The 12,367-nt window shown below is 55.8% G+C and overlaps 2 protein-coding genes across 15 annotated transcripts; both read right to left on the bottom strand.

Moving 5' to 3' along the window:
- Positions 1–5: 5 nt before the first annotated feature.
- Positions 6–4,051, bottom strand: LOC133501054 (tyrosine-protein kinase STYK1-like). Of its 3 annotated transcripts, none has more exons than XM_061820489.1 (10): positions 3,927–4,051; positions 3,259–3,320; positions 2,846–3,037; positions 2,072–2,293; positions 1,561–1,748; positions 1,391–1,459; positions 1,110–1,315; positions 985–1,025; positions 308–404; positions 6–210 (listed from the first exon to the last, which is right to left on the bottom strand). In XM_061820489.1, exons 2-10 carry the CDS (start codon positions 3,317–3,319, stop codon positions 15–17), a joined length of 1,272 nt encoding a protein of 423 aa, XP_061676473.1. In that variant the 5' UTR covers position 3,320; positions 3,927–4,051; the 3' UTR covers positions 6–14. The 3 variants fall into 3 exon arrangements, with proteins under 3 accessions (XP_061676473.1, XP_061676463.1, XP_061676481.1); XM_061820479.1 differs by lacking the exon at positions 3,927–4,051 and adding an exon at positions 3,524–3,580; XM_061820497.1 differs by lacking the exon at positions 3,927–4,051 and having other exon boundaries at positions 3,139–3,602.
- A 91-nt stretch (positions 4,052–4,142) lies between these two features.
- On the bottom strand, positions 4,143–12,333 carry LOC133501000 (uncharacterized). 12 transcript variants are annotated; one of them, XM_061820359.1, is made up of 10 exons: positions 11,884–12,333; positions 8,790–8,825; positions 8,075–8,180; positions 6,727–7,083; positions 5,672–5,827; positions 5,477–5,610; positions 5,132–5,254; positions 4,954–5,058; positions 4,457–4,662; positions 4,143–4,383 (listed from the first exon to the last, which is right to left on the bottom strand). In XM_061820359.1, exons 1-9 carry the CDS (start codon positions 12,331–12,333, stop codon positions 4,465–4,467), a joined length of 1,665 nt encoding a protein of 554 aa, XP_061676343.1. In that variant the 3' UTR covers positions 4,143–4,383; positions 4,457–4,464. The 12 variants fall into 12 exon arrangements, with proteins under 12 accessions (XP_061676343.1, XP_061676422.1, XP_061676385.1 ...); XM_061820401.1 differs by adding an exon at positions 8,929–8,966 and having other exon boundaries at positions 4,146–4,662; positions 11,884–12,058; XM_061820428.1 differs by lacking the exon at positions 11,884–12,333 and adding exons at positions 8,929–8,966; positions 11,030–11,113 and having other exon boundaries at positions 4,146–4,662.
- Positions 12,334–12,367: the final 34 nt, after the last annotated feature.

The following is a 12,367-nucleotide window of genomic DNA, read 5'->3' as shown; positions in this document are numbered from 1 at the left end:
ATTGCGTCGTCCGATCAGAGCAGGGCGTAGTTGTAGGCCTCGCCGTAGCCCGCCTCCCGCAGGTACCTCTCGGGGTCCAGCGGCCCGGCGGCGCGGACGGGCGTCAGTCCGTTGGCAGTCCTCTCGCCCGCTCGCAACTTCTCCGCTAGCGTTCCCACGGTGACGCGCCGCCGCGGGTTCCACTGGCAGCACGAAGACATGGCGGCGAAGCTGCGGGGGCGAATCGAACTTGGATGTAATACTTGGAGGGGGCGGGGCACAAATCTGCGGGACGAGCCCACCGTGTTAGCGCGTTAGCCGTACTCACAGCGTGCCGGAGCAGCCGGGCGGACGCTGCAGGAAGTTCCCTCTCTGCAGGTGCTGCAGCAGCTCGCTTGGGCGCAGCGGCGCGAACGGCGGCTCGCCTGCACGCGACAACGCAACAACAACGCAGCAACCATTTGAAAATGTTTTTTTCTCCTAATATTGCACATTATATTCATGAAAAAAATAGTTTTTTTTTTACAGCTCCCCAAAATCATATATGCGGGGAAAAATACGTTATTCTCATTACATCTAAAAAAAATGTATTTAATTTTCAGAATAAAAAAAAGAAAACCTGGGAAATTAACTTTTCAAATATCCCAAATTTTCTTTACAAAAAATACACTTTTTATCTCGTCGTATTCAGACTTTTTTTTGGGGGGGGGCTTTTTATTCTTGAAATATTTTTTTAATATCAAAATGAGACTTTTCACCTAAAAATATGCGACTAAATTCTCTTAATATCACAACCGTATAAAAAAAAAACCCTTTTTGTCTTCCAAAATTGTATTTCGTTCGCTCCCACCCTACAAAATATTTAATGTAAAAAAGAAAAATGTCTTTCTCTCTTGCTAGCTTCTGATTTTGTTGCAAAAACTTCACAGCAGATCTTGTCGTGTTGCAATGCAATGACACCCCCGCCCCTCCCCCCAAATCCCTTCCCTGAGACCCTTTTCTTACCTAAGGTGCTCATCTCGTAGAGCAGGAGTCCGAAGGACCACCTGTGAAGAACAGCAAGGAATTTTCAGTGGGGGGGGGGGGGGGGCAAATATTGATCGTTTCACAGGACGAAGCGGGTCGCTCACACGTCGCTACTCGGGCTGAAGTCCCTCCGGGCGAGCACTTCGGGCGCCTGCCACTTCTTGAGCTCGGCGGCGCCGTCCGCGCCGGCCCGGGTCCGCCGGCGGTAGGCGGCCCCCAGACCCCACAGCTTGGCCGTCAGGTCGCCCCCCACCAGGACGTTGCGGGCGCCCACGTCGCCGTGGACGCAGCTCCGGCTGTGCAGGTAACCCTGATCGGCGTTCATACGCGCAAATTAGTCGCTCGTGAAAAGCTGCTCAGGGATTTTGGTCGGACCGGAACCAACCAGGGCGGAGGCCACTTGCGTTGCCATGGTGAAGATCCGCTTCTCTGTTATGCTCCAACCTGATTCATCCTGCGTTGTAAATCAATTTTATCATCCCGAATGATAATTTCGGTCATTCTGAGCAGTGGAATTTAAAAGTCGAAGTCGGTTCTGGTTCCGGCAGGCCTGACCGCGCGTCTGCATCTCCACAGGAAGCCCAGCAAGTCGCCGTGCCGCAAGTCCTCCACGACCATCACGGAGGTCGGCGGGGGTCCGCGCACGGAGCCCAGCGCCGCCGGCAGGAACGGGTGCGGGCCCAACTCCGACACGAACGAGGCGAAACCCAGAAAGCGGCGCCGCTCCTCCGGACCGGCCGAGTCTGCGGACCGGGACGGCAGGTGACCGCGTTGTCGCGGAAACGCTCGCAGAAACGTTGCAATATCGTCACACCCGAAATGATTGTTCCGTAATTTTGACCTGCGGCTCGGACGTCCGGGATCAACGTGCGAAAAAATTATTTATGATATGCATTAATTTTTTGAAAAAATGCTTGAAAAAGAGATTCAGAGTAGACCTTTGATCATCAAGTTGATTTATGAAGCTTAAACTATGCGCAAAAACATACCTAGAATTATTCAAATGAAGATTAAAAAAACCCCAAAGTGTAAAAAGTCCGGACCGGCCGCAGGGACGCCAACCCACCTTTGAGCACCCTCAGCACCACGCCCTTGTGGTCCACGCGGGCCCGGTAGAGGACGACGCCGCCGTCGGTCCCGACGGACAGCGTCCGGGGCAGCGGGGTCACCTGCCCGAAAGTCCCGAGACGCCCCTCGGCGGTCACCCGCGGGACCGCTGCGCCGGTCGCCCTCTTGTGGACCGCCATGGGCACCTCCTCGTGTTCCAGCGGGTCGATGCCGGGGGGCGCTGGGGAGACGAGAATACGATCCGCGTTAAAGCCTTAACGATGACCGTCAGGGTTTCTCATTTTTCCTCATTTCTGATTGCACGTCTATGGCATTTCACGTTAGCACCGAACGAGGGTGAATGGAGTAATCCCTCCCGTTGAAGTTATTGCGGCTTCAGCGCATCGCATACTTTTTGGGGATGATCGGTGAAGCCACTGCTCGCACTCATACCAATATTTAACAAATGCCAGTAAAGAGCAACATTCAGCTTGAGTTTCTACAAACGGAACCATAACATGCGGTCCCGAAGGGTGTAGCCGGCAAGTGGCCCATCCTTTTAAAGGCATCTGCTTGTGCGTTGTCTGGATGGAAGCCTCAAGGGGACAAATAACTCCACCTCTCTGAAGAGTCATGCGCAATTGGCAGCCCCGTTGTGAATTTTGTCTACTGCGTGAGTTTTCTGGCACATAAAACTGCAGTCGATGAGGGATGATGTTATACATTTTTAAGCGTATGGCTAGGCTAAAGCATTTTTTTCAAACGACGGTGAGTTAGCGTGATGTGGGCTTACCATCGACGCCCTGCAGGTGGCGCGATCTCCTGTGCAGCGAGCGGCGGTAGCGCGGCGGGGCGGCGTCGGCGGCGCGTCTGACGCGCCGGCGGCGCACGTAGGTCAAAACAATCATGGTCACCACGGTGATCGCGCTCGCTAGGAGGAGCAACGACGGGATGACGATCACGGCCTGCCGATGGGTCACCGCGACTGCGATAGGACGGGAAGGAAAATTTTGAATACGCTGATGCTTGGATGAATGTAAGTTTCATTGTATTTATGAAATTTTTTAAAAAACAACACATAAATACCCGACATGTACTGAGTCATCCTGCATTTTTCACTAACGTCGCTTTGTGTTTAGTTCTTTTCCGACCCCACCGAGGTAAAAAGGTCAAAAAGCGGTGACCGAGGCCGTGAAGAGTTCTTACTGCATAAGTTGTCGTTTGGCGCGCACGCCTCATTTGTCGCCGTCGTGGTGTTGGTCGCCATGCTGGAATGGAAACGCGCCGACGTTAATGCGTTATTACAATGTTACTACATTGTTATTACAATTGTACAAGCTAGTCGGTACACACTAGCGTATAGTTCTGTTCCAATACACAGCTTTCTTCTCATAATATAACTTTTAATTTTCAACAAAAATACATAAATCTCTTGATATTATGACTCCTGGTGGCCCTGCACAAAGCTCACCGTACTGTAGCGATCAAATCCCGCCGGTGATCAAACGTAAAATTGTCGGGATGACTTGTGAATTGGTATAGTCCACACCCCCCACCCCATATCCACCCCTCCCACACACACACTGTGAATGCGTCAGAACCGGTTTTGCCTCCATGTTGTTTCGGTGCTGCTTGCGCAACAACATAGCAGTTGTGTGTCTCACACACACACTGACAAAAAGTTGTACGACATTATTATACGCATATGACATTTTTTTAAAGGGACGGACTTTTGTCGCGTAATCAAACTTATCGAGACACGCGCGAGTGAGTTTCGAGCCGGTCGTAAAATCCATAACGGTTCTCGGCACGGTTCCCGTTTGCCCCCCCGCCGACGCGTGGCGACGAGGCAGCGCTCGGCCGCCGGCGTTTACCTGCGTGACTGGTCGGCGTCCTCTCAGGCCGCAAAGTCACGGCGTCCGCTCCCGTCGCCGCATCAGGGCCGGGCGACGTCTCGGGGAGTGTCGCAACGCTCGCGCGCGGGTGTGTCGTGTGGCCCCGGCCGCCCTCTCGACACGCCCGGAATCCTGTTTTGCCGCTCGGTGCCCGACGTCACCGACCGGACCCGCGGCCGCTTCGTGCGGCTTTCAAAACGCACGCGAACGTTTCTGCGTGATCTTTTCCCCTTTTTATTATAAAAAGCAGTCGGATATGTTATTACTTTTGTGTACATTGCAACATTGCGGCGGTGCGCCGGCAGGAAGTTCCAGACGACGGACGCAAACGCTTCCTCCTCTTGGGTGCGTTTGGGGTTGTACTTCCTGTCCACTGGTCTTTGGTCGCCCCCTCAAAAACATTTTTTTTTTTTGCTGGGTTAATATTCCACTTGTCCTGAAAAAGGGGGAGGGGCTGGGCTAATATCGGGATTGATTATTGGACGTGTATTGATTGTGTTGTGTCGGACTTTTCGGCTCAGTTGGTGGCCACCGCCACGCCGCCGGCGCCGCCCTCGTCCGGGTCGTCGTCCGTCTCCTCCAAGCGCGCCGTCGCGTCGAAGGCGAGCCTCTCGGCCGGCGTCGCCGGGCTGGGCCCTCTCGTGGACGGCGCGTCCTCCCGCGGCGGGGTCAGAGGGCACGGCTTGGGCTCCGAGGTCAGTGTGACGTCCTCCACCTGCGCACGCGTAGCGAGGCTAACTGGTCAGACGTCTACGTGTCCGATTCCGATAGCCTGGTCTGTTTCAAGGGTGTATAAAAGCGTCCCCAAAAGTTTTGAGATCTTTAGAATTTGGTGTCCAAGCTAGCAAAGTGTCCAACAAAAACACAGTACCACCCCTTTCCAGAAAAGTGCATTATAATTCATCCTCCGGGCCGGATTGTACCACCTTGTGGGCCAGTTTTGGCCCGCGGGCCGTATGTTTTACGAATCGGCCTGAAATGAATCCCGGTCGTCGACGCGACTCACCCTGGTGAGTTCCTCCTCCTCCCCCTCGGGCCCCTCCCCGAGGGCGTCCGCCACGCCGTCGGACGCCTCCGCCGCCCGTCCGCTTAGCTGCCCGACGACCTCCACCTGCAACGCGGACGCCGTCAGGCCGAGGCGCGCCCCGGCGACCTTTCACCCGCGGGGCCGGCGCCCGAGCTACCTGGTGCGCCTCCGCCTGCGCCGCCCCCCACAGATCAGCCAGGCGCGGGTGCGCGGGCGGGCCCAGGCTGTGGATGGTGCTGCTGGGCGTGGCTTGGAGCGAATAAGAGGCGCTGTGCGATGACTGGTTGCCGCGGAGACAGAAACCACAAGACTCGTTACCTTCCTTGACCTTTGCGCTCAAACCCTGAGAAGCTTTCCAACACGGCGTCACACGGGGGCGATATAACGTGGAAAAAAATACACAGGTGTCTTCTTTCAATATGTTGTCACACGTTACGTCGTCAGACCTTCCGCCGTTCCGCCCCGCGAAAGCGCGAAACGGGCGAGGGCGGCGTTTTCTTGCCTGCTGCTGCTGCTGCTGGTAGTGCAGCAGCTGCTGCTGGTACTGGTGGAGCTGCTGCAGCTGGTTGTGCTGCTGGAGGAAGCCGCCCACCGTCGACTCGTAGCCCTCGCCCGGCGTGGCGCCGGCGCCGCTCCCTGGGGGAGCGGGGCGTGCGCGTTACGGACGGACGGACCCGCGGACGGGCGGCTCGCTCACCCGCCGGCGTGACGTAGGAGCCCGCGGCCGGCGAGGCCACGCCCGAAGGCTGACTGGTGATTGGCTCCCAGGCGTCGGACGAGGACAGGCAGTAGAGGCCCTGCGACACGTACGTGTGAGGCCACACGTCGGCGGACGAGTGCTGGAGGACCTGGTCTGGACGCCACACACACACACATGCACTACTGTACTTAGTTACTTTATTACTCACTGACTTACTTACTTGCCTACGTAGCCTCGACCTCACATGCTGACCTACTTCCTTGTATCATTTATATTTTGCTACTCTCAGTATGAAGTCCCCAATCAAAGCCCAAAAACTCTCCTAAAAAGGAGAAAAAAAAATCATCAAATCATAACTCCAAAATACGTTCTTTAACCCAGAGCGACGGGTTTCCACCTCGGGCTGAAATTCCAAATCGCGCCACCCAGAGTCCCCCCCCCCCCCTCCGTTTTTGGTCGCAACAGGCGGACGACGAGCCAGATGCCGACGCGACGCCCTCGAAACGTCGCTCGGGGCCGCGTTCGAGTCCAGATGGCTTCGCCGCCGCGGGTCGAGCGTGACGCGAGCTGGCGACCGTTCGCTTTGTCGCTCAAGCTTCGCACTCGGTCGTTCTGCCGCCGGTGTTGTGTTCTTTTAGATGACACCATTCAAAAAAAAAAAAAAACGTCTCCAACTTCCGCTGACAACCCAGGCTAAACTTAGCTCCTCCCTGACGTAAAAAGATCTCTTACTTGATACGTAGACCTTCGACGCCGCTTTGATTACCGTAATTTCCGGCCGACCAGCCGCGACTTTTCACACGCTTTCAAATCATGCGGTGATGCGGTGCTTGTGCGGCGCTAGCGTTAGCGCACCTGGTTATAAGCCTCGGTACACAGAAAGAGTTTACGCTAGCGATAAACTCTTCCTGTGTACCGAGGCTTATAACCAGGTGCCCTCTTGTAGGCCAGGAATTACGGTACCGTGCTATTTTCAAAACCGCTAGCGCTTTTTTATGCCCCCTGTGAGGATTGCTCAAAACAAAGCGTGGCGTCGTGTCGTCGCAGCGCACCTCTGCTGGTGATGCTGTCCTGGTTGACGTCGCTGAGGTGCGCCACGCTGCCGCGGTCGGAGTCGCCGACCAGGTCGTCGTCCACCGACGTCCACCCGAAGAGCGTCGCCTCGGAGATGGCGAACTGCTGCATGATGCCGGCGGCGAAGCGCGCCTCCTTCTCGCCGTCGCTCAGGTCGCTGTAGGCGTCGTTCTCCATGCGCCGCTCCTTCTCCCGCTGCAGGTTGGCGCGGCCGGCGCCCCCCAGCGGCCCCGCCGAGGGCTTGCCCCAACTCTGCCACTCGATCATGTGGGCCACGCGGCCCTGCGCCATGGCGGTGGGCTTGGTCACCTTGTCCTTCATGGAGCGCGTCACGCCTGCGGTCGGGGGTGAAAAAAAGGCCACAACGCAACGTCATCTGGGAAACGAGGCCGCGTGTGAAATGGTGGCGGAAAAACCAATCCATTCGTTTTCCACGGAAAATGGAGAATCGCGGATGACGGACCGCTAACGTCGGCGCGAGGGAGCGCCGCCGACCGACACGGCACCGCGCAAGCCGAACGCCACGAGGGCCGGACCGCCGGGACCACCGGAACCGCACGGAGAGGGCGGCCGCGGCGCCTGTGAGGTGCGGCACTTCTTCTTCTTGGCTTCAAAGTAACTCAATCTGATTGGTCCGTCAGTGATGATGTCATTAACGTCAGCCAATGGAGGAGGGAGTGCGTGTGTGTTTTTGGAAGGGGGGCACCCACAGGGGCGGCCATGTTGACTCCAAGCTCCGCCCCCGCCGCCTGTTGCTCGTCCGTCAAGTTTCGATGGAGCTCAAAATTTGGTCCAAAGGTACTAAGCACGCTATTCACACACACTACTGCCACTAACACTACTACAAGTACTAGTACTTCTACCACTAGTACCACTGCTACTACAGTGACTACTAGTATCCACCCCACTACTCCTTGATGTTGATGATTTTTTTTTTTTTTTACCCACTAAAACAATTTTGCGCACTAGTCCAATGACAGTATCACTAAAAAAAAACTTTCCATACTACTACTGCCACCACCAGGAAAAATACTATTATTTTATTTTATTATTTTACCCTCTTGTGGCACCATGCTGCCTCCAACAGGTCAGTCTTGGTACTGCCACCGCTACGCCCACCAAAGGAGCAGTGACGGACACCAAATGTGAACATTTTCGACATCACCGTGCCCGTTTCAAATCGATCGGGAATCGGACATGCGTAAGTGTGCACACCCCACTTTGGCGGCGGCGAAATACCGGCGCAGAAGTTGACGGAGGAGCACGCGGGGAGCAAGCGAAGGCTAGCGAGCAACACGGGGGGGCGTTACCGGCACAGACACACACCTGACACACCTGTCAGCGACGACTTAGCCAGGGCGCCGATGCCGTAGGAGTTGGCCGGCTTCCTCTTGAGGCGCGGCAGGATGGACGTGGTGTCCTCCATGGACAGCTGCGAGGGGGGACCACAAAAGCAAGAAGAAGAAGAACCCAAAAAGGAGATGAAGAAGAAGAAAGTTAGCGAGGAAAAACAGGCCGGAACTAGCTCGTGTGCTAGTGCTACTAGCTAAACACAGAGTAAGAAATACTTGGTTCCAGTGCAAACATGACCCAGTCAGGACAAGCGGCGGACTACCGAGGCTAACGGAGTTTAACGAGACTGTCACGGTGGCAAGTTGCAAATTTGGACGGTGTGACATCCTTTTCTTTTGGATTTGAAAACAATTTGATCCTTTGCGAAGATCAACAGACTGAAAGAAACGTTCAAACCCGTGCACAATTGTTTGCTTATCGGTGAAGCTAACATGCTAACATGTTACGCGTCAAGGTAACTTCCTGTCTTGTCACAGCGCCGCCGTCAGCTCGTCAAAAGGACTGCGCCCGCGTCAGATTGTTTGCCCGAGGGCAATCTTAGCTGCGCAAAGAAACACGCAGACGAGCAAACAAAAGAGCGTCGGAGCTCGGCTTTGTTTGCCGTCTTCGTGCGCTCGGGAGGGAGACGGCGAGAAAGAGACAAGGAGGCGGTAGAGAGGTGGAAAGATGTCGCCACGAGGAAACTCACATTGATTCCTTCCCAGGAGAACTCGGCACGGCCATGCTGGAAAAGGGGGAGGAGGACCGGGAAGCCAGGAAGGAAGGAATTCAAAGAGGAAAGATTAAAGGACGTGCAAAGTTTTGTGGTCAACGAATGCAAATGTTACCTGGTCTCCGTCTTTACGGACCGGCACCGCATCGGCTGCTAGGGTGGGCGCAAAAGAAAGAAGAAGATCAACGGCGTCGTACGCCGGCGACACCTTCGACTGCGACCTTCGACTTTAGACCTGCTCGGCGCGAACGAGTTTTAACCGTCCGTCTTTCGCATCCGCGGATCGAACGAGCCGCCGTTTCTCGCCAGGTCGCCGCGAAAACCTTCCCGAAGAACGGCTCGGATTTTGCGTCGCGACCGACGTCGGTAAATAGCCCGGGCAGGCTGATAAAACACTCGTAGCGGCGTATTCCCCTCGCATGAACTACGTCCGTCGTAAGTAAACGAGCGCGACGATTACGATGCGGTCTTGTGAATGAAGAAGGTCCAGCGTTAGTCACGGCTGCGGTCTGTGACTACATCTGGCGAGATGAACCTCGGGAGAGGCTGGAGGCCATTTACGCAACACGCGAGGGAGCGAGGCGAGGACGGAGGCCCTCGAAAAGTAAGAAGGGCAAAGCACGCTGGGAAAATCGACGTGTGGGGAGAGGGGCGGGGCGGGGCCCGGAGACACCCGTACGTGGCGGATAAATTGCGTCATTGTGTTCTTATCTTAGCGTCGTCAAGAGGTGACGGATGCTTCTGGAATAATCAGCCTGGAAAACACTTTGAAAGGCTAATGAGTCCCACACACGCGTGTCAAACATGCTAATTGGTCTCGGTGTTTGCGGGCTCGTGGGCGTTAAGTGTGCGTTCGGTGTCCGTGTGAATTTCACGAGGAAGCGGCACATTTTCTCGAGGACCCGCTCACCGGGCTGCGAAAGGCAATAAAACGCTGCCTTTTCTGGACCTGGGAAGCGGCTTTTTTTTCTCTCTCTCTCTTTGTGCTGCGCGACGAGTCTCCAGACGCCAGATGGGACACCAGACAAGACGCGAGGCGGTCGGGGCGGTGCCGGAGACAGAACGTGAGGCAGCATACAAGGAGGGTTTCAGAGCAGGAATCGAGACAAGGACTCGAGACAGGGACTCGGGGCACAGGACAAGAGATAAGACAGTCGAGAGAAAACTGTAGACAGGACGCAGGTCAGACAGGGACTCGGGGACAGGACAGAAGACAGTCGAGAGAAAACTGTAGACAGGACGCCGGCGAGACAGGTACTCGGGCCACAGGACAGGACATAAGACAGTCGAGAGAAAACTGTAGACAGGACGCCGGCGAGACAGGTACTCGGGCCACAGGACAGGACATAAGACAGTTGAGAGAAAACTGTAGACAGGACGCCGGCGAGACAGGGACTCTGGGCTCAGAACAGGACATAAGACAGTCGAGAGAAAACTGTAGACAGGACGCCGGATGGCGTGCGAGACAGTACTCGAGATACAGGAGACAGGACACAAGACAGAACTTAGAAAGGTCATGAGGAGGTACTTGAGACAGGATGTAGAACAGGACTAGGGACAGGACAGGACATAAGACAGTCGAGAGAAAACTGCAGACAGGACGCCGGATGGCGTGCGAGACCGTACTCGAGATACAGGAGACAGGACACAAGACAGAACTTAGAAAGGTCATGAGAAGGTACAAATGAGACAGGGTGTGGAACAGGACTAGGGACAGAACAGGAGAAGAGACACAAGATGAGACTCCAGACACAAGCTGGGACACCAGGCAGAAACCGTTAAACCGTTGAGGGATGACTCATAACAAGACGACAAGACAAGGACGCAAGGCAGTTCGGACGGTACTCCAGACAGGACTCAAGACGGTCGAGGGAGGATTCAAGACAGGACGAAGACAGGATGGCGAGCAAGAGAGTTGAGGACAGGAGTTGACCCAAATTTGCCGGCCCCGTTTCCTTCCTCCTCCCCTCGTTGACCTCCGTCTCGTCGCTCTATTTTTAGCGTCGACCGGAAGTCGGCAGACGTCTCCCTCCAAGAAGCGGGAAATATATCCCGCGCGTCACCGGGGGGGGGGTTTCTTGCCGGTGGGCGGGGTGCCGACGGCCCGCCGTGTCAGTTCGGCATACAAATGAGAACCCGGGCAAGCCCCCACCTCCTCCTCCCTCCTCCCACTTCCTTCCTCCCACGGAGGGAAGATGACGGACGGAGTTGTTTACTTGCAGAAGAAGAAGGAAAAGATGAAGCGGGACGAGAGGGCGCGTTGGAAGGACGTCAAAAAAAAAAATTTCTCAAAAATTGGAAACCGAACCGCCGTCAAGTCGCACCGACGAGGTCGAAACGGAGAGCGCCCCTCGAACGTCGCGGCTCAATGACGCGGTCAAGGTCAAAGCGCATCAGTTGAAGTGAGGATGATGATGGCGGCGACGGCGAAAACGACGAAAACTTCGGGAAGTCAAGCAGGGGTTAAAATGGGGTATGTGACGTCATGTGAACGCGTCACGATTTCCTTATAAGGGCATGTCCGCTGGTGCCCTTATAAGGACGTGATGTCATTTCACCTTACCAGCACGTGAACGCCGTGAGTCCCGTGACGGCCCTTTCAGGAAACCCACCCGACCCGCTCAAAGGTCACGTTGCCCCAAACTGCACCTGAACGCACCACTCCCACACACCTCAGCGTGCGTTTCCTCCCCGTGCTGCGTTCAGGATCTCACCTGAGTTTGCAGTTCTGACTCATCCCGCACTTGGCCGCGCGCGTGCGTCCCCGAGTCTCCAGTTTATGACGTGTGCGCGTGACGCACGGGGGTGGCGGGGGGGGGGTTGCAATGCCCTTAAGTTGCACGTCAGGGGGGGGGGGGTTGCTCTCCCGCTCGTGCGCGCGTCAAGACGTCGCCGCTCCCCGTGCGTCTGTTCGCGCGCACGCACGCGCCCCCTGACCCCCCCCCCCCCAAGAAAAAAAGGGAGAGCCCGAACGGTGGCGCGAGGTGCGATCACGTGACATCGTGTGCACCTTTGTGCCCGCGTCGTATCTCGCGCACGGTCACGTGACGGCAAGTGGCTTCCTCCTTACTGATGCTTCTGGATCCGATGCAGCCCATGTTGCCCTAGTGAGGCGCGCGCAGCGTGGGGGGAGCCGCGTCCATCCTCCTCCTCCTCCTCCTCCTTCTCCTCCTCTTTCTCCTTCTTTTTCTTTTTCTTCTTCTTCTTCTTCTTCCTCCTCCGCCGTGACTGCGAGGCGGCGGCGTGCGTGCGCGCCCCGCTCTCTCCTGGCAGCGCGTCCACGCCCTCGCGCTGTCGTCACGGGCGACCCTTTCGGCGCATGCGCGGCGCAGTGTGTACAAGCGACCCCCCCCCCAAAAATAAATAAATAAATAAATAAATAAACAAGGCCAAAGTGATGAAATTGGTTGCAAAGTGTACGAAAAGGCAAAAGGTTTGAGCGGGCTCGAGACAGGTCTCGTAACCATGGCGACAAGAACTCGTGATGGAACTGTCTCAGTCTTTGGAGTGGACTGCTCATTTTTTTTTTTTTATGTATTTATGTGTTCCACGTT

The sequence above is a fragment of the Syngnathoides biaculeatus genome, chromosome 1 (assembly GCF_019802595.1).
Source record: "Syngnathoides biaculeatus isolate LvHL_M chromosome 1, ASM1980259v1, whole genome shotgun sequence".
NCBI lineage: Eukaryota > Metazoa > Chordata > Actinopteri > Syngnathiformes > Syngnathidae > Syngnathoides > Syngnathoides biaculeatus.
This window is presented reverse-complemented; position numbering and strand designations above follow the sequence as displayed.

Excerpts from the sequence above, each read along its gene's own strand:
- LOC133501054 (XM_061820489.1), bottom strand. The coding sequence starts at position 3,319 with ATGGCGACCAACACCACGACGGCGACAAATGAGGCGTGCGCGCCAAAC. Across the intron at positions 1,316-1,390 it reads CGCAAGTGGCCTCCGCCCTG|GGTTACCTGCACAGCCGGAG; the intron begins GTTGGTTCCGGT and ends AACGCCGATCAG. Across the intron at positions 405-984 it reads CTACGAGATGAGCACCTTAG|GCGAGCCGCCGTTCGCGCCG; the intron begins GTAAGAAAAGGG and ends TGTCGCGTGCAG.
- LOC133501000 (XM_061820359.1), bottom strand. The coding sequence starts at position 12,333 with ATGAGCAGTCCACTCCAAAGACTGAGACAGTTCCATCACGAGTTCTTG. Across the intron at positions 7,084-8,074 it reads GTCGCTGACAGGTGTGTCAG|GCGTGACGCGCTCCATGAAG; the intron begins GTGTGTGTCTGT and ends CCCCGACCGCAG. Across the intron at positions 5,611-5,671 it reads CTCCTACGTCACGCCGGCGG|GGAGCGGCGCCGGCGCCACG; the intron begins GTGAGCGAGCCG and ends CCGCTCCCCCAG.